The 27890-nt window shown below is 35.5% G+C and overlaps 1 protein-coding gene across 1 annotated transcript in view; it reads right to left on the bottom strand.

The window, feature by feature from the left end:
• The window catches only part of tmem8b (transmembrane protein 8B), a 61813-nt gene extending 40477 nt beyond the window's left edge, over window positions 1–21336 (bottom strand). The window contains exons 1-5 of the mRNA XM_028458639.1: window positions 21117–21336; window positions 10832–11021; window positions 8859–9066; window positions 2173–2306; window positions 586–854 (exon numbers count right to left, since the gene is read on the bottom strand). Of these exons, the coding sequence (XP_028314440.1) occupies window positions 586–854; window positions 2173–2306; window positions 8859–9066; window positions 10832–11021; window positions 21117–21189 (874 nt within the window). The 5' untranslated portion in view covers window positions 21190–21336. The remainder of the gene's footprint in view (window positions 1–585; window positions 855–2172; window positions 2307–8858; window positions 9067–10831; window positions 11022–21116) is intronic.
• Window positions 21337–27890: the final 6554 nt, after the last annotated feature.

The raw sequence follows: 27890 nt of genomic DNA, 5'->3' as shown, positions 1-27890 counted from the left end.
GAATCTAAATCTAAATGCTAAATGTTAAATATAAACGTTAAATCTAAATCCAATTGTTAAATATAAATTTTAAATGTAAATCTTAAATTCACACGTGAAACTAAATATTTAGCTAATATGCAAATTCAAAGTACCAAATCAAAAGGTCATTTAACTTTTCAATTTAGATTTAACATTTAGTTTTAATGTTGACATGTTTTTTTACAAGAAAAGTAAATATCCCAAATTTCACAAATATTGCTGTAAATCTGGTCGAAAGTAACATAAATAAATTCACACACGTTTTTTAAATGTGTTTTTTTGCTAAATGTTGCACTTTACAATCGGTGCCCCATATACAGGCACATTTATTACAGCTACAGAATATGTTCTATTCATGCCGTTCTGAAAAGTAGCAAAACCAGTGACTCCTAAAACAAGTATTGTAATACCAATTAAGTTGTAAAAAAAAAAAAAAAAAATATATATATATATATATATATATATATATTTATATAGGCAATATGTAATTTTCTATATCACCGAAATAGAAATTTCTGATGTAATCACGATATATTGCCCAGGCCTAGCTTGTATGCCACTCACCTGTAACCTGAACCCCAATACGAAAGTAGACATCGGAGTTACTGAGATATCTCTCCACCAGGATGTAGTACCAGTGTTCCCAGGCAGGCACCACAGTGAGTAACTCACAGGGCTTCCATTCCCTGCAGTCAAGGGCACTGGAGTTATGCACCGGTGGCGCCCGCGCTCTTATCTTCAGCACCACGGGACAACTGTCGCTGCTCTTGTTCTTTGTGCTGCAGTTTACCAGTTGAACCTTCACCTTGGATATATAATTAGGGATGAAGACTCTGCACACAGAGAAACGCGTTTCAGTCACTCCACGTAAGGCCAAAGTGTAGAGCACTAGTCTGCACATACAGTACATTTACGTTTAAACTTTCTATAGAGACTTGCTCATCTCTGTTTGTACTAATACAGTATATTGGTTTTTGATTCTTTTTCATTAGAGGCCTTCATAGAATATTGCTCCTCTTTCCTTTAAGCACCGAACAAATAAGCAATAAGAAAAATTCAACGTGAAGGATGAAAGTCATATTGTTCTACTATAACCACTCAAAGCACGAGAGTTGATATAGATTTTAAAACACAAAACTATTGAGTAAAAACACAGTCCAGACAGACATGAGCAACTGGCGGTGGGGGGGCCACATGCAGCCCATTGGTGTAATTAAGTAAACGTACAATCTGACATAAAAAATACACAAAATTACACAAAAAAGAAATACTCAAGAACGTATCATACAACATTGACCAAAATACACATAAATGACTCCAAAACATACAAAATTACATAAAATACATAAATTAGCAACAAAAACATACAAAACTACACATAACTCAAAAAATAACAGAACAATATACAAAACTAAAACCGAAATACACAACAATGATTTCAAAAACATACAAAAATTACATAAATACAATAAATAGCTCCACAAGCCATATAGAATTACAGAAATATACCGCAAAATAATAGAACGATATATAAAATGATAACCAAAATACACAAATGTGACTCCCAAAACATACAAAATCCCAAAATTTCAAAAGACGTACAAAATGACAGAACATTTCACAAAAAGACAGTTCAAAATGACAACAAAAAAACATAGAATGAGATAAAGATATAAGAAATGACAACAAAAACACACAAAACCAGAGAAAATTATACAAAATGACTCACAAAGCCTACAAAATTACAGAAAAATACACATAACTCTGAAAGTACACAAAAATGACTCCAAAAACATAAAAAAAATACAGAAAAAACACAAAATTGATCAACCACAATACATATAAAATAACAGAAATATTAACAAAACAACTACTAAAATAACAGAACAATATACAAAATGATAATCGAAATACACAAGAATGACTCAAAAAACATACAAAACAACACAAAATAACTAAGTGTGAATAAAAAGGTTCACACTTCAAGAAAATTCACAAACTACAAAAAAACAAATGTGTACGAAATGACACAGAACGAGATAAAAAATATGAGAAATCATAACAAACACAAAGAAAAATTATACAAAATGACTCCAAAAAATTAACTTGTAATGGTGTGTATTTGTGGGCAGAGTCAAACATTAGACTTACTTGTAGAGTGCAGATCGGTTATGGACAGGGATCATCTGGTCTATGAAGTATCCAGGATACAGAACAGAAATCCCGATGAGCCTCTGAACAATGAGCTGAGGCTGGAACAGATACTGGCATTCTTCAGACAGACCCTAAAAAAAACACAAAGCAATGCTTTAAATGGTGTTTTTGTGTCGTTAACTCCACCATTTATTCCTAAAGCTTGTAAGGAGGACATTGGATAACGTACGGATTGACTGAAAATTCCTAATGGACTGTGTGCATTAGGCCTGTCAGCCTCCAGAATTAATACCACTCGGCCCTCCCCCTCCTTGCAGCACAGCGTTAACGTGCACCCACACTTTCACTTGTGTTGTTCTACACCATTAATGCTTGATGTGCATTACTTTGTGAGATGAGCCGAGCAAAAAAAAAAAAAAAAAACGCCTGAGAGGACATGCAATGTTTCTACGCGAGGTCTTCTGTGAAATTTGTTTGCAAAAAGAAAAGTGGTGTTCTGCAGTGGATTGGAAAGGACAGGTGTGAATGCCAAATGAGGTCCTTCGTTTCTGTCAGCTGATCACTAACCCTTCGACCCGGCCCACAATTACCGTGGCACGTCATTAGTCTGGAAGCTGCCGGAGTGACCCCCTGATTTATTACGGCCATCACATGGACCTGCACATGCGTCTTAGCTTTTAATTACGGTTCCACCGCTACGGGCTGGTGAAGGCCGATGCTTTTTTACACGGGACTCTCAAAGAGCCCTTTGATTGTATTCAATAGCTTTTAATTTCACCATCATCATACTAAAAAGAAGAATTCATTTATTTTTTTCTAGGAATTTCCTGTCTCGGTGAGATGTTAAAGCCTATAAAAGTCAATTAAAGCCGTAAAGCACTCAAACTCCCAAATGCAAGGCTGACTAATGGCGTTAGCTTAGCTCCCTCAGTCAGCCGAGCCCGCTGAGACAATGCAATTTCAGGGTCAACTCCAGGGTATACAGAGAATTTCTGTGTTATTAGGTAGACATAAGGAATCCAATTCAATCCATTGTAACAGTGGTGCAATAAATGCAACCTTTTGAGAGCGAATGTTTAGCTCTTTTGTAGATCACTGCTGATGTAATGACGATATCAAACAACTTGTTTCATAAAGAGAATGCTTGTTTGAAGAGAAATGTAACAAACTGAATTTAAAAACATATGAAACAAATCTGACTTTTAACAAGACTTACTGCTTTGGTAACAATGTTGTTAATGTCAAGTGAGGAAACTTTGCTCTTTGTAGTAATACATTCAAATCTGCTGGAGACAATAATTTCATACATCAATTTAAGACATACTGTAGGCCCCATTGATGAATAAATAAAACATTATTTGCTTTAAAAAAAAAAAAAAAATGTAAAATGTTGAAATTGCCGCTTCCTTTTTTTTTTACTTAGGTAAAGTTCCACACATGCATTGTGGGATGTGGAGTCCTGTAGACAGATGCAGTGTTTTTACTTCATTCTTACTGTGATTTCTTGATTTAAAAAATTTATATTGTCTCCAGCAACTTCAATTTCACATTATGGGTTTAAAAAATTATTGATTTAAGATCACAATTTTACTCTTTTTTTGTGACTATATTAAAAATTGCCTTTTATTTCCAGAAACCTTATTTAGCACATAATTCAAAGAACACAAAGAAACAAAAAAAAATAGAATACAGCTTCTTTGAAAAGCCTCCACCAAATGAAAATTGCATGCAATTACAATCAAATAAATTACATTAAGATTACTGATGACAAGATTTGACCAAAAAGTGTTTTTATGTCTTTTTTAATGACATTAGAAATGAGTTTTTATTAACCAAATGATAAAAATTGTGACCACTATTTGTAACCTCTATATCTCACATTAAACTGGGCTTTGGATGTCACACACTTGGAGATATAAAAGTCTTTATTATGGCGACTTTCATGTGTGGTTGAAAAAAATGTCAGAGCGACCGACTGACTCGTGATGTGCCTTGTTTTTTTGAATTATGACTCAAATATTGTTTCTAGAAGTGTATGATTCCACTCTGTAGTTTTTTTAATGAAAAAAGGGAGATTCAAATAATCGCAATAATTGTTACCATCGAATCGCAATATAAATCAAATCTGAACCCAAGTATCGCGATCGTCCAAGCCCTATTTAACATCCATATTGTGTGGGTTACAGCATCCAGGGGAAAAAATAAATGACATTTAAAAGGACCATGTTACGCTAAATGGACTTTTCTGTGCTTTAAACATCATAAAAGTGCTATTTGGGCTTCAAACACATGCCCAAAGTGTTTTTTCATTGATTCCCTCAATTGTTAGTTAGAGGGTGATTTGTTCCTTTCTTACTGCAGGTCAAGCCCAAACACTTCACTATAATTTGATGAAGCGTTCCCACTTTGATGACGAATTTGATGCAGCACTAAGCTGGAGAAGCCGCGCCTCCAGGAAGCTCTCTGCCATCATTGACATGTAAACAAACACGCCCACGAAGGTGAGCATGTCAGCGCCCTTCGCGCAGTGCTATGTATGTATTTTCTACAGTCTATGTATGTACCGGCGAACGCCCCGCCCCCACGCTCTCTCGTGTTTATAAAGCAGCATGAGCTCGGCTATGGAGTGGGTGGGAGGAGGGGGGGCGTCCTCTGGCCCTACGTCACCGTGTGGGGAGCAGGAAGTCAGTGTCCCGTCTATAGACACGCCCACTCATGAATATGTATAAATCGGCCGCAAATCAGCCTGTTTGTGTTGAGTTGCTGGAAACTGACTTTTCAGAGGCTAAAACTCTGGAAAACAAGTGAGTTTGGGAAAATAAACCTCAAATACTATGTTTTTGGGGTTCTTAGAACAAATGGAGATGGGTGAAAAACAGCATGATATTGGACCTTTAAACACAAAGAGAATTAAAAAAAAAAATCCAGTGTGACCGGTTTTGAACTCAACAACTGAATAAAGACATTGAAAAAACAAGCTGGACAGTAGTGTGTGCAAGTTAACACAATAAAATAAATGAAGAGCTACATTGAAAATAAAAACCTAGCAGTCCCATTAAATCGTGGCCTACTTACGGTAATAAGCTTAATAATTGCTCTGACTAAGATTTAATAGTGAAGTGGTGTTAATTCATTTTTTCTGACTTTTCTCCCTGCATTTAGTGACTGGGTTCTGGTTAGGGTGAACTAGGCAGATTCAATTTGAAATTACTAACATATACAGAGCCCAAACTTAGTTATTTAGCATCACTCTTGGGATAAGCAGGTATAGAAGATAGAAAGTTTGCAGCAAATAGGCCAAATTATACTATACTATACTAAGTTACATGGTTTTATGATCTCATAGAAATGCAAAAAGTACGACAAATATTTTTCCAGGCTACAAAAGTCGACATTTACATTCACTTATTCACAGGGTTTGCTGCATTTGGTAATTAGTTTTTTTTCCCGGGAGGTATAAAAGTGTAAAATCCACAGAAATGTTTGCCTGACTAAATTAAACATATCCACTTAGAAAGCATCATCATATTCTAGCCTTGCTGTGTAAAAAAAAAAAAAAAACAAAAAAAAGAAACAAGCAGCTTCTTCCAACTGCAAAAAGAAACAGTTCAGCAGCTTAAAGAAAGCAGAAAAATGCAAAGTTTTGCAGCATCTGTGATTTTCAAAGTGAAATCCTTGCTTACTGTGTGCCATGTATTTAATGGGATTGTTAAAATGCAGTGTGCATCCTCCTGCTCTGTTTGCATCTCTTCTACTTTCCCTTTTTCGGATCTGAAAGCAGCTTTTTTTTAGTTGCTTTGTTAGAAAGTGGCTTCAGATAGAGAATTTGGAAAAGGTTTGGTAATTTCATGGGTCATAGTTTAGTCCTCTGTTTCCAAACAGCCCCAGAGAAAACCGCTCCTTTTGTACTCCAGATGTCAGTGGTAACATTTGATAAGGCGTTTTGATAGTTCTGCTTTCCAGGTGACTCCTTTTTTGTCAGCCAGCAGAAAAGCACAAAGGAAAAACATAAGAAACACCTTTGTGAGATAAATCACTGGCCTCAATTGGAAATGAGGATATGTTTATGCAGCCAAACAAGATAACAGACAAACACAAGAAGAAAAACTACTACCGACGGTTTCGCTCTCTCTCTGCTGAGCTAAGTGGTGCAGCACCAGTCCTCGGAATTCACCGCTGACATCACTCTAAACTGTCTTGTCTCTTAAATGAAAGTTAAGCAACCATGCAAACAAAATTAAAATGTAGATGTCATTAAAAATGCTTTATCTAACACTGTGACATTAATAAGTGTCTTTTTATTTTTACCCCAGGCAAGTGTGAGAGGGAGAGAGAGAGGCACAGGGGATATGACTGTTGTACAGATGAGATTATGATTGGTAATTTTTGCTTATGTGCTTAAGTTAACTGTGACAAAATGGGCCAAATTTAGGAGCAACACATTCATTTGAGTTCAGAAGCTACAAAATGGCCAATTTAATCTCAAATGATCCAGAGGAAAATAAATGGCACAATCCCATGAATATGTGTAACTGTAAAAGCTTCCATTTGCTTTAGATTCTTAAACAGAATCCCTACTTGTTGATCTCTTTTTATGATAGATTTGATAAATAGAAGATGTTCATGGTGAGAGACAGAACATTGTATTATTAAATATAAGATGACATAATAGTTTTAAACAACTGGCCATCCATTTGACTGTGAAATGTATGTCCATCTCCATCTGTGGGGTTAGACTTTGAAAAATCGACATGAAGGTGCAAAATTTCGCAGTAATTTGGAAACATTTGTCTTCCCTCTTTCTCTCTGTACTGTGTACACAGGCCCTTGTGTGTTGTATATATCTTCCATTTCTTTTTTTATTTTTATTACGCTGTTTATTTATCTACTGCTGCTGATAAATTGCACGTTTCCCCTTTGTGGGACAATAAAGGTCATCTTATCTTATCTTAAATGTAGGTACAAACAATAACTCCTGGACAGCTTTAAAGAATTGGACATCTAAAATTGGTGCTCTGTAATTACTGGTAATTTGCAGTGCCCTGTATCAGTGTTTCTCAAATCAGGGTATGTGTACCCCTCGTGGTACGCAATGGCACTACAGAGGGTACTTGAGGGAGTGGAAAATTAACAAATGAAAGCATTAAAAAAATGGGGATTTATTATGTTGATTTTAATTGAAAATGATAGTCATAATAATGATGATGGAAATGATCTTGATTAGAACATGAACTGAAAATACAAGGGTGGGAGATGAACGGAAATGATATAAACCATATATAATGTAAATGTAATCCATCATTATGCTGTATAGTTATTTTTTCTTAGTATTCTTATCAGAATGTTGTAGTTGGACAAACTGAGTATGGATTTAAACATCAGCGATAAAGGGTACTTGAGCCAAAAAGTTTGAGAACCCCTACCCTATTTCACAGTGGTTGCCAACCTTCTTTGGATCGTGACCCCATTTCAATATCACACATTTCTGGCAACTCCATATAACTTTTTTCTTCTCGACTTACTTTTTGATCACGTTTGTCATGCTGTGTTACAAATACAGGGTATAGCCCGGATTAGTGACTTGGATATTTTTATACTGCATTTTATTTGAACTAGATTTATATTTTATGGAAGCCCAAAACAGTCATAATTAAATAAATTACAAAATACATTTTGAAATAAATATCATTTTGATAAATAACAGTCAAATATATAATATGGCCATTAAATTGTAAAATAAGGTAACATTATCATGAAATATGTTTTATTATTCTTTAATATCTAGTTATTATTATTTTATTATAATTCAATATTTCATAATGATTATTCTAACAATGTCATACTTTTTAAAATAATGACTTTTTATTTATATTCCAAGATTTTATGTAATGAAAAACGTTTTTTGCTTTTTTTTATTTCATAAAGTCCTTTTCATCAATGGCCTTTTCATTTCATAATGTCGTTTTTCAGCAGACTCTTTTGGGCTTTCATAATATTTGAGAAAGGGAAAGTATAGAATACAGTTTTTTTGAAGATTGTGTGTTGTGTTTTCATTTAGAAAAGAATAATAATAATAAAAACACTTCAAACAATATATTTTTAATCAGTAATCTTTTTTAATCAATTACTAAACATTTCAAGGAAGCATATTTAAATTCCAGGCGACCCCAAGGATGAAAAACACTGCTATATCATTTTTCATAGTCACAGGCTTGTTTCTTATTTATTTTTATGATGAAACATTTAGGGATTATGCTGTGCTTATAGACCTAGTAACCTTTATGAAGACATAAGGGGGGCTGAAAATGATTAGCTTTGCTTTATTTAGCTCCTTTTCATACTTGCACTGTGCCTTTTCTTTCACAGTTGTTTCTGTTTGTTTGAGACAAATAAGTAAATAAAATAATATAAAACATCAGGTGCAATTTCAGCCTTATTATGGCCCCAGTTTATTAATTACAAAAAAAATATGGACGGACCAAATTGACAATATGAGTAAAAAATGTCACCTTTTACATCAGGATTTGTGGCGGTTTTTGATTTTAGCATTACATTTAACATCCAGTGGGTTGGTTTTATCCTTGTGTTTGACAGCTGTGCTCATGCGGTCCAATATGATGACAAATATCAAAGCTGTGTTTCAGCCACAAGGACCAGTTAGTTCGAGTTAAACCCAGGCTCACCTTGACAGAGATTTTGCCTTCATCCTTGGGTAAATGTGCCGCTAGGAACCAGTCCCCGGGGAGTGGGCTGGTCACATTGAACGCCCCCGTCGTACGGTTCGGAAGAGTCCATGTCAGAGTCACAGCAAAGGATCCTGGGACGACTGTGTCCCGAGGAAAGTGAGTTTCTAGAGGGTTGATCACTGGAGGAGCGCCAGACCTGAAGTACCTATTAATCACAAAACCAGTGCCATTGTTTCCAGAGCAGCACAAACATCTGCCAACATTTGAGAAAAAAAAACTCTCTAGGAATAGCAGCGTGCTCTAACGCAGACGCCATTTACAATTTAAGTATTAATAATTCAGTGACAACATTAAAAACCACAACATCAACACCTTCAATGGTTCTTTATATTGATCACAGCATCACCTGAGACAGCAGCTCTCATCAAACGACTGTCAATGTGATCAATAAATAATAGATATACATAATATAAACTGGACGTAAGCAATCAACTTGACACTGGATTATACAAGGTGTGTAGCAACCAGGGTTGGGGTCTTCAATTATCCATGTTCAATTACAACTCAATTATGATTCCAGTGACCGGCATTTTTTCTAATTACAATTAACAATACAATTATCATTTTTCCCCTGAAAGTCAAGAACAATTAAGTTCTCAATAAATTAAATTAATCACAATTACTGAGCCTTTAATAAATAAAGCCCATTAAACATAACCTTCCTCTTGTGTTAGCTTTCTGTTAGCATCTCTTATGGTAATCAACTGTAAAATACACTAAAAAATATGATCTAACATCTAATTAGTTGTTCATCTCTTGGTTACCTTGTTAGGCTTCCTATTCCATCGAAATATATTTATATATATATATATATATATATATATATATATATATATATATATATATATATATATATTTATATATATATGTATTTATATATATATATATATATGTATATATATATTCATATTTTTGGTACGGGCATCTATCCTTTTTCTGTCAGTATAGCCCCTCGATTATTTTTTTTTTTAAATGGTAAAATTATCATGAAGAGAAGTGACAGGTAGTGGGAAAAGTTTGGATGAAACATATATTAATGATTAACTAGCCCGATCTTCGATTTGGGGCCCCAAAAGAAAAAAGAAAGTCGATTTCTCATTTATTTGCGAGTCAAATATTACGACGGTTGGTGGTACCGAATCATTGGCACATACCAATATATAAGCAGGGCTCATTACCCCATACGTGTCACTGGGGCGCCAGGGGGCCCCCAGGGGCCCCATTTTTCAAACAACGACTCCTCCGTTAGTTCTCCTTAGATCGGAATGCAGTTTGGTATGAATACTATCAATGAATATGATGAGACGCTCGGAACCCTTTTTTTTTTTTTTTTTTTTTTACCCACCATTTCTGGTAATTTCCAAATTTAAGGGAACATAGTCATGTGATATATCGTTTCAAAGGAAATTCAACGTAGATTCCGATTATGCCTCGCACAATTCAATTAGAGGCCCAAGCAGCCCAGGGGCAATTTCCATTAAAGTCGTCTTCTCATTTATTTGTGAGTCAAATATTGCAATAGTTGGTGGTACCGAATCATTGACACGTACTATTATATGAATGGGGCCCATTACTACGTCCATGCCACAGGGGTGCCAGGGGGCCCCTGGGAGCTCCATTTATCAAATGACTACTCCTCCGTTAATGCTCGTTGAATCAGGCTGTAATTTGACATGGATATTCTATGAGTAGAGACCTTTTTATACTCGGTGGAACCAAGTTATTTGACTGTATTCTCTGGAAGTACCCCCTGTAGTACCATCCGGTACCCCCAGGGGTACACATACCCCCATTTGGGAAACACTGTATTATGCGATTACAATTAAAATAGACCAGAAACCCCGGCAGCAACATAAAAAACACACACAGAAAACGGAAGAAAACACAGCAGATAGTGTGTGTTTTCTTACACGGTCACGTTGCGGTTGGGGCAGCTGTCACCAAACGTGCCTCCCTGTTCCTTGAAGGTGATGAGGTTCCAGACGGCCATCATGGTGTCATCAGGCACATTGAAGTGGAACAGTTCCACACTGGCAAAGGAGTTGAAAGCGTTTAGCTTACGAGGCGTGCGGGTGAAGTATTCAGTCACAAAAAGGCTTTCTGTGGGAAAACAAGAAACAAATAAAAGACAATGATTGATTGATGTGATTGACAACATAAAGAAAGTCATTTTGAGAGACACTACACTCAGGCACAGCACTTTTTTAAACTATGTTCTTTATTTGAAGTGATCATTTGGAGAACAATGTTACAATGCTGCAGTGTTATTGTGTTTTTATAGGTGCAGTATGTTCAAATATAGAGATGAATTTGTCACAATGTTTTCAAACAGAGTATGCTTGCCTGAGTTAGTAAAATAATAATAACCACATGTAGGCGAGATTTGCCACGATCTTATTTAAAGAAAAGAATTAACTCCGGCAATCTAGAAAGGCTACCAACAACAAGAAATCATAATGTTTTAACTGGGATCTCATGAGAATTGTCTGCTTGTATAATTAATGTCAATTAAGCTTGAGACTTGTTTGAATTAAATGGTAGTGTTGCACGCATTGTGTGACAGTTTATTTTCAAACATCTCTTGCAAAATTATAAGAACTGCATTTGCAAACAAGAAGACAGTCATCAACAACCTACGCCAGATTGGTTGTCATTATAACTCAACCTTTTTCTAAATGTCCCAAATCTAAGAACTTAGATGTATACATAAGAAATTATTATCACATCAGAATATAAAATTACTAACTATCTTAAACACATTCTGAGAAAAGCTGTCCCCTTTGAAGATACCTCAAACAAAGTAAAGAAAAACGGAACAAGGGCAATAATTGAGGAAAAAAATATTGCGTGCTTCTTATTTTCGAACTCCATCAAGGTATTGATACCCTGAAGCCACACAAATTTAGTTATCCTATCTTAAACAGTTTCAGAGAAAAGCTGTCCCCTTTAACTCGGACGAACGAACGCACGGACGGACTGAGCTCAAACCTATATCTCCCTTCACACTTTGTGGCGAGGGATAATAAAGAGGGACAATGATGTTTTTTCAGTTTTACACATTAAGAAAAAAAAAACAAAAACTAATTTTACACTGGGGCAATTATGGAGCAGTTTGATCTCTTTTGGGCCAAGTAATTTGGGTGTGCCCTAGTTTGCACTTCAACATGTAAATGATCTATACACAGTATGTAAAGTACAGGCACCAACAATATCCAATCAATTAATGACAAGATCCTAATTTCTAAATGATCTGATTTTGTGACCAAAAGTCAAATATTAAAGTCCGTAAATTGTAAATAAATAAATAAAAACCAACATGTTTCCACATCCAAACCATTCCACAGCCTCACCGCACACACGAAAATAAAGAAACTCTTCCTTGTCGTACAAATGTTTTAGTTCTGAAATCCTTTGTTACTTTACTTTATTTTTTACTACTGTAATGTGTGTGTATCTGATTGTTATTTTTAACAGTCTTTTACTTAATTATACACTTATTTAACGTTTATTCTTTCTTTCGTCTTTGTTAAACGTTTTATTCTTTTGTGATTTTAGTTTTCATGAAGTGGCTGTAACAAAAGCAATTTCCCCCTGAGATTAATAAAGGAATTCTGATTCTGATTCCTTTCCTGAACATTTGTTGGATATTTCTTGCCAACTGATTTTGTTTTTTGCGATGAACATTATTTGTGCTGTTTGATAGGTAACCAAAACATTAAGTTTTAATATTTTTTTTGACAGTGAGAACAGTAGATTTGTGTGGTCAGGTTAAATATTGTTTTGATTCATTCTTGTTTTTTCCAGTTGATTTTCCTGTTTCAAAACTGTCTTTTTCAGTTTATTTATTTATTTATTTTTTGTTCCAGACTTCTGACCCTGATGTGACGATTGGGGGCGTGGCATAAACTGAGAGGGGCGTGGAATCATGAGTCACCACTGAACAAAAAAAAGCTAAGAACCTCCCCCAATTACGTTGCCTTCAAGAAATGTAGGAACTTTGGGTGCTAATTTGGCCCCATAGATATCTTGCATTGTGAATGATACAAATTGCTCTTTTATGAAGAATATATAATGACTATAATGCAGTTTTGTAAGAATCTCCCCAGGCTTCTACACAGTCATTTAGATAAGGTGAGACCAGTGAAGAATACAGACTGGCTGGTTACTAGTTTATTTCTTTATTCTTTGTGTTAACCTTTTATGTCTCCGCCTCCCAGTGATGAGAGTGTGTTGTGAGTGATAAACTAAACTCCCTCCTGTTTGACACTCAGGTGTGGAACGCTCCCATTCAAGGCTCCCTCACTTTTTACCTATCAGTGTTTGGACACTGAACGATTGCTGCTTCATTGTGGTTTCGTGCCTCCTGCTCTTGTCCTGTGATGTTTTTCCCTCTCTAGTTTAGCTCGTGTACCTTTGTTTTTTTTGTGTGTTTGTCATTAAATAATAGACTTCAAACTTCCTTTCCCTCTATCTGGGTCCTACAACATACTAAGCTAAGCTTAGCCTGACACATACTGTATGTGATCACTGAGCTTTATTTTTCACTACGTTGCACGATTCTCGGATCGATTCAAAATGCATCCATATCATTTTTTTTCTTTTTTTTTTCTTTATTTCTTGAATGTTTTTATTACCTTTATTTAACCAGGAAAGTCTTTTCCACTGCAGGAGACATTGGAACTGCACAAAGAAGTGATGAAACCTGGGCATGTTGACCAGCTTGAGCTTTTTCAATAAAATCTAAAAAGAACTTTCTGCTGACTTTACTAACTTTCTGCATTATTTGTTGTTCTATGCATATACCTCAGTTAAGTTGTACTAAAGTCAGGTTGCACTAAAGTTGGTTTAAAAGTCACAGACAGATTGTATGTTTTTTTTTAAATTATTTTAAGTTGTTGGCACATGGCATGTTAAAGCCAATGAGTGTAAAATATGCCAATAAAATAGATTTCATACATAATGTTCTCATGAAGGTGTACAAATTAACAGATTAGTTGTTTCTTAAGTCATATGTAAAAAAAAAAAAAAAATCGCAATGATCGCTTTATACTTATAATATCGGGATATATCGTATCATATCGTGACCCATGTATCAGGAAACTAATCTTATCGCCAGATGCCAGGCAATACACACCCCTAACAGACGCCTTTAGCTTTGCAAAGAAAAGCTGCAGCACAAGTGGCAGGTGTGACGTGCACATGAGCTGAAAACATGCCAACTGTTTGCATCGTAAACAATTGAGTCATTTTAGTCAATGGGAGTAATTTTATTACTCGTTTAACTCATATAGCATCTCCTTATCGACAGGATTAACATCAAGAATTCATATTGAAGTCATTAAATTTGTGGACATGTGAGATGACTTTCATTTCAAAGCTTGTGATTGTATCCTATTTGTGGCCACCGTTTATTTGTTTGTTTGTACGTGTCAACTGTTTCGACCGTCGGTGCTCGTAATGGCCGTGGCGACATCTTTCACCGTTTATGCTTTCTGTCTGAAAGAGTAATGTATCTCCACCTGTAATTTGTGGGAGAAATATGAAAATTTCACAGTACTCCATCCAAAGGCGCCATGAAAAACCCAGCATCTTCAAAAACGATGACACGGAGTCAGGAAAATAAAATGACCCTCCTCAGTGACGGCTCGTTCTTCAGTGCTGTGCAGAGTTGTCTAATGTGTAATGAGTAAAAAAAAAGGGGAAAAGCGGCTCCTCACTGCTCCTCCCACACCCTGGCATTGGTAATACCAGTGGTATTATCAGTGGTAATACCAGTCCCCAAAGCTCGCCTCGGCTCTCATGTATGAAGCCATCCTTGAATACTAAAGAGACAAAATAAAGGAGCAAAAACCGACAAAAATGAAGCAATTTGGCTGTAAAGTGCTTGAGTCTGATCATTACCTGAGCTTTCAGCCTTCATAACACTCACAGCCGGCACTGAGCAATACATCAATATTATATAAAAGGTGGGACGGTATATTGTCCAACAATATATCAGAATATTAAAATGTCACAAGATCTTATCGCCGATGGAACATGTAGTATCACAATAATGTAAATTTAGGGCAAACTGTTCTAGGATGATGTTTAAAAAATACTTGTGCAAAGTTTAAACACAGAATACACAGATAGAATATTTTTGGTTTTAATTTTCGAATGGCACGAAATTCCAGTCTATGTTTTTATGCTTTTAATTTTCAGAGTGGCACTTTAAATAGGAAGAATGTGTCTTATTTATGTTATATATTATTATTTATTTATTTATTTTTATTTTACCAGAGTCAGTTTAGTTTAGTTTTGACAACTTTATTTATCCCCAGGGGGAATCTCAAGTTTGGCAGTCTAGAGCAGTGATTCTCAACTGGTGGGTCGGTACCTAAAAGTGGGTCGTGAACCTGCACTGGGTGGGTCAAAAGACAGCTGGTCAAAAACTAATAAATACTTAATGTCTCATATATTGCATGCTGTGAAATGTATGTTACACAGAAAAATATATAAATTTATGTTTTAAAAAAGATAAGATATGCGTGTTTTCAACAGCTATTTTTTTTTTTTAAACTAGATTTGGTTGGTTGAATTCTAAAAAAAAAATTGGGTCACGATTTAATGACAAATGCAAAATGTGGGTCCCAGGGTGAGACCAGTTGAGAACCCCTGGTCTAGACCATACATATGTTCATACACATCATACAACACAGACAATAGACAATAAAAGACAGTAGATGACAAAGATGCTCATTGACAAGTACAGTATGTAAGTATGTCCAGAGTTAAATACAACTAAACGCAGGGCTTTTGTTCCAACTGCATTTTTACAATTCTTTTTCTCTTTCCAAAATGGTGTATCGTATCGTTAACATGTGTCCATTATCGTCTATCATATCGAGAACTCTGTCTATTGTCCCACCTCTCATATATACATATCGTCATATATGGACCACAATCTCACAATGATGGGCTGTGTTCGAAATCACATACTAACATACTACTCATACTAGGTCTGACGTCAAAATGAATTTGTAGTGCGTTCACATTAGCTAGTATGAAAAGATTGAGTACGCGAGAAATTCCTGGATGTATACTATATGGGGACATTTACTAAGTATGCACGGGGAGCACACTAGTCATACTCAACCGCCCCATGATGCATTGCGAGTGGAATGTAAAATTGTCCTGGGACCGGCTTTAAGCTAAAAACCAAACATTTCCTTTTCAAAATAAAAGCATCTCTTCTTGTCTTCCATTCTTTTCTTTTTTTTTATGCTTTTGTAAATAGGGCTCTTGTTTTGAAGTTAACAGGAAGTTTTGTCAGTAGCACGATGGCGGGCCTCGGACAATCTCTGAAATGTGTTTCCTGTGAGTTTTAAATGATCACATGTTGATATTCTACTTGGTTACTTTCTCACTTAAAATGTTTTCAGAACTTTCAAAGGTGGAGAATTAACAGAGATATTTAGCCTCAGTGTGCTTCAGGTTTTATTTGTTGTAGGTTTGAAATGCCTCCAAGTATACTTAAGTGGGAAGGGTTATCATCCTAATCCTCTTTACCATACTTATAAGTCTTATAGTACATAGTAGACAGTATATACTCATTGAGTTTGTCGTGCATAGTACAGAGTATGTTATTTCGAACACAGCCATAGTGTCGCTTTTCGCGCGTGCCGCCACAATTTCCAAATTTGTTTTTTTCCCGGTCTGCTGGGGAACACTTTCAAGCTCATGTATGTCGATTGATAAGAATTTTGTCCAGTTAGGACAAGTTTAATACATCTCATTCAGAGTTAAGGTGAGGGTTTGTTAAGGAAATAAAACCCATTAAAACAGATCGCTTTGCAATTCACTCAAAAATATGAGTCAATCGTGTTGTCAGACATGAAAAATTAAACGAAGACATTTTCATCACGGTTTCATAATCTCTATGAGACTAGGCTGATATATAGTCGGAAAAGCTATGATAATACGTAGAACCCTCAAAATCCAAGGCCTCTGCAGGGGACTCGAGCTCGAGGAAGACAAATAAATCACCCTGAGAAGGTGAGAGAAGGATTTTTTTTATTATTATTATTGATAAAACTACAAATTGCTTTGTCTTTCATTTCAGTATGCAATAAATAACGGGTCATACTGGTCTGGTAAAAGCACAGAAATGGTGAATAAAAATGAAGGTTGAATCTGCGCTCAGTTCAGATCCAATACTTAGTGTTTCTACACATGAAAGCTCCTTTCTGCCCTTTAATTGCACAAATAACAAGCCTGAGGTCACAGTCTAGAATTGCTTGGCTGAAGATAGTGAGTCACGTTCAAACACTGCAGGAATCTGCAGTAATAACTAAAAAAAAAATTGCTTTATGTTCTTCAAGTTTGAATAAATCGACACAGGATGATTATTTTCTGATTTAGGAGAGCGAAGACTAACCTCCATATTCACCATGAATGACACTTTGCTCTTTTAAAAGAAAACATATTTTATTGAATGGCCTTACAAAGGGAATGCCTGATTGTAAGAGTGTCCTAATCCGTTATTGATATCAAATTGTGGTCTGAAAAACGTGTATCGTCGTATTATATCAGCATGCATCTAAAATCTCTGAAATAAGCACTCCGATACATCATTTGTTTTATTCAAGTTATTTTTTTAGGGTCTTCTAATTAAGTTATTAGTTTATTGTTGATTAAATTGTAGTATTGTTATGTTTAAGGTTAAAATGTAACCCATTGGTTAATAATAAATGGGTCTCATTCCTACAGTTGCTGATTATTGTTCTCTGTTTGAGTAATATCACTTGATCAAGCCTTTTTTTAACATTCCACACTAAAAAATATGTAATAAAAGTATGATTTGTGTTGATACTGCATAGGATTGATAATGGTATCGACAAATACTCAAGGTTGCAATATCAGCATCGTCAAATTATCAGATTACAGTGAACATAAACAAGCAACTTTTTTATGACCCCATTTTGAATGATAGTTCTTCATAAATAGTAGTTTCCTTGTTTTTTTTTTGTTTTTTTTAAGGAAATTGTGAATAAAATAGGGAGCTCATGCAAACTCCACAAAGGAAAACCAGGAACAAAGAGTCTGAAACTATAATCACAACAACAAAAAGTCAGAGAGCACAAACCACCGCCAAGTGCCAGAGTTCAAAATATTGGCAGATATCTGGATCATGGATCCATATTATTGGTACCGTGATCATTCACACTTTAAAGGTTTGGAAGAAACATATATTCCTATTACTAACCATACAATAGGTCCAAATGTATGGGCACCCCCCTTTTTCTTGGAAAATCGTGATGAAACGCGCAATCCAGATCTGATCAAGATGAAATTTCAGTCAAAATTCAAAAATGATCGATCGACTACGAACCGAGATGTGACATTTTGGAATTTTGGCAATGATGAGAGATAGGGATTTAAAAAAAAAATCATTCTGATCCAGAATCCAGAAGTAGATTGATTCAGATCCCCTCAAAAGTTTAATGGAGTATGGTGTAAGGTCTATCTTTGGTTAAGATTTTGTAAAGATCCGTACTTTTGACGTAAACAGGCAAACAAACGAAAACAAATAAACGCCGTGAAGAAGTTACCTTCTTGGCGGAGGTAATTTTGCCAGCGAGAATCCCATGGACTAATGAGATCAATACAAATACTAAAAAATATCCTTAATGATGGTCAGTGAAAACAGAAAAAGTGAAATCGATTTAAGTGATTTATTTTTTATTTGTAGATAAAAACGATTTATATTTTGCAAATTTGAGTTTAAAAAAATTACATTTTTTTTTTTTTTCTACCACAGTTTTTTTGGACTTTTTTGCATTTCGCCCCCTCTTTGTTTACCCTTTGAGTAGGCTATATGTGTACCACACGGATGTTTAATTTTTTATTCACACTATGCTGAGATGCTATGGGAAGAGTTTATTTTTTTTTTTAATTGTAATGTTATATGTTGTAAAATATGTAGTTGTCTGATTTCTCAATGAGAAAATTTAAGCTACTGTGAAGGCGCTGTTTAAACCTGGGTTTATGCTTGAAATTGTTGAATGACAGAGCCTCATTTAGTTTAATATTTTGGGATTGTTCTATGCATTTTAACTCTTGAGGACAATCACAGCAATAAAGTTGCACTTTTGACAATATATCTGATGTCTGCAGTCACTTTTAAGTGCATTGGGAACAAAAAAATGTCGTACAGCAAAGCCACAATTGAGAAGAGTTCACCTCCTCAATTGTTCAACTTCAACGGCTTCATGTAACAAAACCTATTCAGCAGGAGAGTATCTCTACTATTTGGTTCAAAGACGGATTGAAAAACTCTAAGCAGGTTGCCGGTGGTGTCTGAAAAACAAGAATATTTTCTTATTTCCTATATCCACCTTCAGGGTTCTATGGAGGCAAATAAACCCAACATTGAACAAAAGTTAAATCTAGATTTTAACATAAGGGAATGGCACATTATTTTTGGATACCGGTCCACAACATTGTTCAAGAGATTTGTTTTTCCCCCAACAGTCACAACCTTGACAATCTTAATCTTTTATAAGAAATCCCGCACATAAAAGTAGATCAACCCTGTCACGCTGCACTGACAAGATACACTGAATTCAAAACAGATCAGCATCTGAGATTGTTACGATAATATGAATGCAAACCAGAAAATATAGTGAAGATTATTTTCCCAAAAAACCAATTTCAGCTACAAATAAGTAGAGCCACACATGGAAAGCTGTGCTCGTCTGCCGAGCGCACAAACATGTCAAAAACATCTAAATGCAGTGGTTTCAGTGCCAGCTAAATAGAGATGTTCCCTTTGAAGGGAAAGGCAGCAGAGTGCTCGCAAGGTTTTCTTACAGCTCAGCTCTGAATTTAGTAATCTCTTCACTGAGCGCCTCCCGATCACTGTTTTACTACGCTAGAAGCTTAATATAGACAATAATCCTGCTTTTTGACATTGCAACATGAGATTTAGCTTGTATACTTGACAGGAACTTTTTAAAGTGGGAAATAAAATAAGTATGTGTAAAGAAGAAGGTCTTTGTTTTTCTCAGGTTGGATATCCTGAAATATTTAAACACTAGGATATAATTGGTAGACATGGAAAATGTCCAATTAATCACATGAATTTATTCGATTAGGAGTTATTTTTGCAAAGTCAATCATGTGTTCACAACAAAATCTATGCCAGAAGCACAAAAGCAGATGGAGGAAAATTCATTTTACAGTTACGATGCCTTCATTATCATTATACGATGAAACCTGGAACAAAACATTCAGGTTATTGATGCTTCCACAGAGTGTGCAGCCACATTTTTTTGGCCAAGCTGGACCATTAAATCCCAGCATGCTCGTCATTCTGATGGTGGAGGAAAGCATTAAAGGAGGGAAAAACTCATGCAAACCTGGTGAAATCACTAGAGTCACATATAGAAAAGGGCAACGAGGCAAAGGTTGCACCCACACCATTGTTTGTTCTGTCAAGCATTCAAACAGCAACAAGTATGTAAAATAAGCCACAGGCAGACCTTTATTATGGTTCCTGACTGACCACAGACATGCAGGGTATGGATTTTCCCTTCACACTTTCATTCACCAGAGACAGATTGTTGGATAAATACTCAGATAATTGGGGAAAAATTATATTTGATCACTGTAAGAAATCAAAAGAAAACCTATGGAGGAAAAAGCCTAAGTATGTTTATGTTTTTACTGCTGATTTTAAATGTTCTTATTGATTTTAAAACTGTAAATTTCTCTTGCACTCTTTTTTTTTTTAATGATGTAAAGCACATTTAATTTGCCTTGTGATGTGTGAAATGTGCAATACAAATACATTTGCCTTGCCTTAACCAGTACTGGGCAGTTTGTTTTTAAACAAGAAAGTGAAAGAATTGCCTTCAAAATAAAATGTGTTCCCAAACAACAGAAAGCTTTAACCTGAGGAACAATGTTTGACACTAAAGTGACTGAACTCTCCATCTCCTACCACACAACAAGCACACAAACAAACAGCCAGTTACAACCGACAGGAGCGTCTGGTCTGACAACCTTTCCCCGGCTACACCTCACTTCAGCCCCGCACAAAGCACAGCGGCAGCAGCAGCTCAGAGTCCATAAAGAGTCCATAGAAAGGGAGAGTGTTTCAGCACCACCACAAAGGGAACAGCTCCACGGCGTCTATCGGCGGTTCTCACTCACCTCCAACCGCGCTCAGAGAGCTGCAGATCAGCCAGAGCAGCCTCGGAGGGCCGAGGCGCTCCAGCTGCCACATCGTCACAAACCGAATTCAACAAAAGGGAAGTTTGTCGAGGGCAGCTCCAGCTCCAAGTCCGGCTCCAGCTCCAGCTCCAGCCCGGGCTGCTCGTCTCTCTCTGCGGTCTCCGTGTTCCTCTACATTTTTTCACATTATTTGCCAGCGACCAGCTGTTTGTGAATGACGTCACTTGGACGACGTAAAAGACGGCGCCTCCTCTGCGACCTTTGATTGGCCAACACATCAGATGTTGACTCATCTCATTGGAGGGCAACACCTGTCAGTCTCAAGGAGGCGGGGTGTATGTACTGCACCACCGGGCTCTTTGCTTCTGGAGTCCGGGTCACCAACGCCAAGCTGGGGGCAAAAGAAGAGACAGAGGCCGCCGACATCCAGGACCCGGCACACAGGACTTTAACTTGTTATTATAATAATAATAAATCAATTATTAAAAATGTACAATATTTATAAGCTATATAAATATTTATATTTAAATAATATAATTATAATTATTTATAAATTATTATAAAAATAATTATCATTATTATTGTTGTTAAATGAGGTCAACTCTAAGAATTGCAATCGTTTTGCAACATCAATGCATGAATGCATTCATTTTTACAATTTTTATAATTTTTAGGGTTCTTATTTTTTATGCTATTTATGCTTATTATTTTGTATGTTTTACATTTTTTTAAAAATTCCCTTCTCTGCTTTGTTTTTATTTCTGACTCTCTTATTTCATCATCTTTTTAATTATTTTTATTTGTGCATTAGTCTCTAAAGCTTTTTATCATTTTTGATTTTTGTCAATCAAAACAAGCAAATTTCTGTGAAGCACTTTGATCTGAAATTTAATTTGTAAAAAATGTACTATACAAAAAGTTTTATTATTTGATTGATTGATTGATGGATGAAGAATACTAGTAATATTTCACCTAATTTCACCCTGTAATCTCTCATTTAATGTAGCAATGAATAAGTATTGTTTCAGCACACCACTGCTTTTAATGCCCACTGACTTAGTTACATTTCATTTATAATATATATAGGGTTAAATATTTAAATATATATATATAATTTGCAGCTCTAATGGTTTCAACTTTCCTGCAATAATTTTCATAAGGTTTAGTAGTTTATTGGATTTATTTAATTAATGAATCAATTAATCACAGTTTGTGAGGTCAGGCACTGGTTTTGGACAAAAACATTTTCTTGCTCACACTCTCAGCTTTGAGTCATCCCATTGGTGTTCATTATAAGCCAAATTCCTCCATATACCAACCTCATCATACATTTCTTTATTGATATTACCTTATTAATAATAATAATAATAATAATAATAATAATAATAATAATAATAATAATAATAATAATAATAATAATAATAATAATAATAATAATAATAATGATTACCTTGCGCTTTTATGAGCTGTCATTTGGTATTGGGAAGGGGTCAACCCCTAAATGCACAACTGTGGGAGCATGAAATTGTCAAAAATAATAAGAGAAAGCTTCTCTTCATCTGAATGGGAAACTGAAGTAATAAAAAGGTTGTTATTATCAGTAAAACAGGTCATAGTTCATGCTAAGTGACATGAGAGAGAGTTTTATTTCCAATGTTTCCATTAAAGTTAGTATGTGAGAATGATTCCACCTCAGGAGATGTAAGGAAAGGTAGTGACTCACTCTCTGAATTCTTGACATTGTGGTGACTTCATCATGACTCACTTCTGCTCACAGACGTCTGTGGATGAGTGAAAAACGCTCCTCAATCGAGTTTGGTGTAATTAATCTGCAGTAATTGCAGGTTTGATTTGATTTTCAACTTTTGATGAGCGGTTTAACAACGGGAGCTGGAACCACTGCACTCTACCTTCAAAATGTTACATTTTACTGGATAAAATGATTCACCTCAGTCACATTAACAACAAGACTTCAGTTTCCTCTGCAAAAATGTTATGAAACTAAAAACAGAAAATCATGTGCAGAACTGTTGTTCTTCATGTTGTCCTAGTGTTTTTCTGTTTGTCCTAAATTCCCCTTTTTTCATTGTCCCTGGACAGGCAGATTTTCCATCACCTTTGTGGGCAAACAATGAAGTCTTATCTTATCTGAAACCAAAGAGAAAGCAGTGAATCAGTGGTAAAGTGGCTCCTTCAGTTTTATGGCTGACGGTTTGATACCCAGTGCCTCTGACAAAGTGTCCTTGAGTCAGAACCTGAAGCCTCAGCTGCATCTGATGCATGAATGTTGTCTTAGACCAGCTTTTTAGTGCCTAACTGACACATATTGTTGAAAAATTTGACTTCTGGGACAAACACAGGCAGTTAGAAGTTATTTTTATTATTACTCATAAATTAAGTGACAGTTAAGCTAAACAATCCTGAGAGAAAACAATGGTTTAGACCTTTTAGATAAAATGTAAGGTGCAGTTTGTCACTCTTCAAGCTCAAGAAGAGTAAAGCAACAGATGTGCATCAATCTCAAATGAGATAGTAAAACATTAGGATCAAGTCTATAAACAATGATATTATCTCCATGCTAAGGAATAATAATAATAAATGCATTGTTACATATAACAGCTTGTGTGCTTTAAAGTTGTTAAGAGAGACAGGTTCCTTAGAAACTACAACCCACGCATATCAACCACCTGAAATAATCATCTCAGCGGGGGCAGAGCGTCATTGTTTGACTGGTGCAACCTGTCGTAGTCTCTCTGTGGTTTTAGGTTAGAGAACGTGTCAAACTCATGTCCTGGAGACCAAATCCGGCCCTTTGGAGCATCCAATGCAGCCCGGAGGAGAAAGTAAAAATGAATCATTGTGTGGATGAAACTCAACAATATTTGCAGGGACTTCACAGTTTTCCCAGTGCTTATTGTATATCACATGATTGTTGTCATTTTTAATGTTAAACAATTGAATTACTCAAAATTCTTACAAAATCCTGAAAGTTTCCATAGATTATGACATAATATTTACCGTAATTAAATAAAAATTTGCACAAAATCTAGTCAAATTTAAAGTCCTGTTGGGACTGATATTTATCACTTATTGCTTGGATATGGTCAGTTTCTAATATATTTTGTATTTTATTTATATGTAGAAGTGTAAACTATAGACACAATAATGTTGAAATTACTCATTTTCCTGCATATAATCTGTGGCCCTCTTGAGATCAAACTGCTCCATATTTGGCCCCTAAACTAAAATAAGTTTAACACTCCTGGGTTAGAGCATTGGTTCTCAACCGTGGGGTCAGGACCCCATTTGGGATCGTGAGACACTGGGTCGCCAGATGCCTTCAAGAACAATTTGATATCCTTTTTAATCATTTTCACCCTTTTCGGCAATTACAAAAAACTTTCCATATTTAAACCTATTTTCATTACTTTTTATTGCCATATTTTTGCTCCTTTCAATACATTTTTGTCACATTATTCCCATTTCTGCCAATTCTCCGCCATTTCGGCACTTATGAACCCTTTGAACCACTTTTCCCACCTAATGTTGCATATGTTGATCGATTATTGTTATACTTTCAACCTTAATATATATTTCATGCTTATTTTTTGCCAATTTATTCACAATTTGATATGTCCATTATTTGGCAGTTTAATCTAATTGTTCCAGTTTTCTAAATTACATTACCCAAAACCCAATTTCTGCCACTTTTAAGCCAATATTGGCACTTTGTATCCTTTTTTACCACTTTTTCTGTCTGTTTTTACCCACTCTAATTATACTTTGAACCAATTTCTGTGGTTTTTAATATCCTATTTCACCACCTTTTCCACCATTTTAACCTATTTTATTTCTGATTAAAACAAGGATTTACATCTTTAAGATGACTATATACTATGGCCCAAATATTAGTAAACTTCCTGGATAACAGTGAATATTATGCAGATAAATAAATAAATGTGGTTATCATAGATTCATAGAACAATAGACCATTATTTTGCTGACTTTATGGATGGGCCTGAAAAAGTTCTCCAGTTTAATCCTGCTTATAGATGGCCCTGTTTCCATATGACTGTTCTTCAATGTTCATGTCTATGTTCAACCACCTTCAGGTAGAGTGGGGGTTCCTGGTCTCTGGAACCTTTATTTTGGGGGTCGTGGGCTAAAAAAGTTGAGAACCACTGGGTTAGAGTATTCTCAACTTCAGAGCCAACATTATGAATTAAAAGGAGTCCTTTTTAAGACGTGTTAAGTGGAAGACAGGATTCCGGAACATTATGTTCAAAGACCAGTCGACATGTGCAGGAGCTGTCAGGCAGCATGTCTCAGATGCAGCTTGAGTACAAGCACAAACACACTGTGAAAGTCAAAGATCAAAGAAACCTCCAGAACAGGTAGAACACAGAAAAACAAACTAAGACAGAAAAATAAGAAAAACTGTGAAGATCAGTGCTGGAAAAAAGACATAAAAGTCAGCACAAGGTGAAGGATTGCTTTTAGCAGATAGAATAGAAGTTCCGAAGCAGGTCTACTTCCTCTTTGCTAAGCTTAATGATTCTTTTTATGATAAAAATAAAAATAAAAATGTTAACTCTCAAGTCGAGTTGGTTGGTATCACTGTAAAAGTCATGTTGACTTTACCTGACTTTTAATTAATAAGCAAAGTCATCGCCTTAAAAAAAAATAATTTATGTTGACTTTGATCACGTGTCAAACTCAAGGCCCGGGGGCCAAATCCGGCCCTTTAGAGCAGTAGTTCCCAACCTTTTTCGAGTCGTGGCCCCATTTTGGTATCGCAAAATTCTGGCGTCCTGAGAAAATTCTTTCTTTCTTTCTAGAATTAGTTTTTGATTAAAAAAAATTATTAAAGTGCGTTATACAAATGCAGAGTAACCAGGATTAGTGCACAAAATGACAAGACATTTTCATTTTAGTTGAACTTTTTTTGAGAAAGTTTAGGTATAGAATACAGTTGTTTGATATTTAGTGTGTGTGTGTGGTGTGTGTGTGTGTGTGTGTGTGTGTGTGTGTGTGTGTGTGTGTGTGTGTGCGTGTGTGTGTGTGTGTGTGTGTGTGTGTGTGTGTGTGTGTGTGTGTGTGTGTGTGTGTGTGTGTGTGTGTGTGTGTGTGAGAGAGAGCAAATAAAAAAAAATAAAAAAAAAAACAAGTCAGCATTTTTTTTTTCTTTCTTTTTTTTTTTTACCAACTACAGTACTAGACATTTTAGGCAACCCCACATGGGGGTCACGAACCCCCAGGTTGACAAACACTTTCGTGCATGAAAGTAAAAATTGACAGAGAAAACATGAATCATTGTGTAAATGATCAACTTATTCAATTATAGATATCACAACCCTTCAGAATATCAACATTTCACGTAAACTCCACAATATTTGCAGGGCTCACAGTTTTCCTATGACGATATCACATGATGGGAGTTATTTTAAAATGGAAATCTCAATTTTTGAAAATCCTGCAATTTTCACTAAATTATTTCACATTTTCTAAAATTAAAGCAAAATTAGTCCAAAAATGAAGTAAAACTCAGTATAGATCCTGCAGGGACTGAAATCTGTCACTTATTAAATTGTTGGTGCTTTACATACTTTACATTTAATTTAAATGTTGAAGTGCAAACTAGGCTGTTTTCTCTGCTGACCACAAACTGGTCCTTATTTCAGCCCTGACTTTTTAAGTCAACATAAATTCCTTTTTTTAAGGCAATGACTTTTTGACGCATATTAATTTTACATAAAGTCAACCATCCATGATGTCTTTGGTTATTTCTGTTTTTCCTAAAGCAGTGGTTCCCAAACTTTTCACAGTCATGTACCCCTTCAGACATTTAACATGAAACTATGCACCCACTACTCCGGCACACTTAAAAAACATAGTAATATAATGTCATATACAGCTCTACGATAATTAGAATATTTGCATTTCCTGAAGAAAATCCAAGTGAGAATGCAGGTGCTGGCCCGCGTTGCACTGCATTAGCTTATCATTGGCATTAGAATGATCTAGCATTAGCAATAACCTAGCAATAACATTAACCTAACATTAACATTAGCCTAGCAATAGCATTAACCTAGCATTAACATTAGCCTAGCATTACAATTGCCCAAGTATTAGCTTTAACATAGCATTATCATTAATCTAGCAATTGCATTAACCTAGCATTAACATTAACATAGCAACATAGCATTAACATTGACTTTGCATTCGCTTTAACCTAGTAATAACATTAACCTAACATTAACATTAGCATTGCAATAGCATTAGCCTAGCATTAGCTTTAACAAAGCATTATCATTAGTCGAGCAATAGCATTAACATTAGCATCGCTATAGAATTAGCCTAGAATTAGCATTAGCCTAACATTAACGTTGACCTAGCATTAGCTTTAACCCAACATTAGCCTAGCAATAACATTAACCTAGCATTAACATTAACCTAGCAATAACAATAACCTAGCATTAACATTAACCTAGCAATAACATTAACCTAGCAATAGCATTAGCCTAGTATTAACATTAACCTAGCATTAACTCAGCAATAACAATAACCTAGCAATAGCATTAGCCTAGCATTAACATTAACCGAGCATTAACTCAGCAATAACAATAACCTAGCAATAACATTAGCCTAGCATTAACATTAACTGCTTTATTTATATTCGACTTTTCAATGTTGTCATTGTTTTTAATTTTCATTTATGTACCTCCTATTGCGTACCCCTGAGGGTACCCGTAC

This window comes from Gouania willdenowi, chromosome 9, assembly GCF_900634775.1.
Source record: "Gouania willdenowi chromosome 9, fGouWil2.1, whole genome shotgun sequence".
Taxonomy (NCBI): domain Eukaryota; kingdom Metazoa; phylum Chordata; class Actinopteri; order Blenniiformes; family Gobiesocidae; genus Gouania; species Gouania willdenowi.
This window is presented reverse-complemented; position numbering and strand designations above follow the sequence as displayed.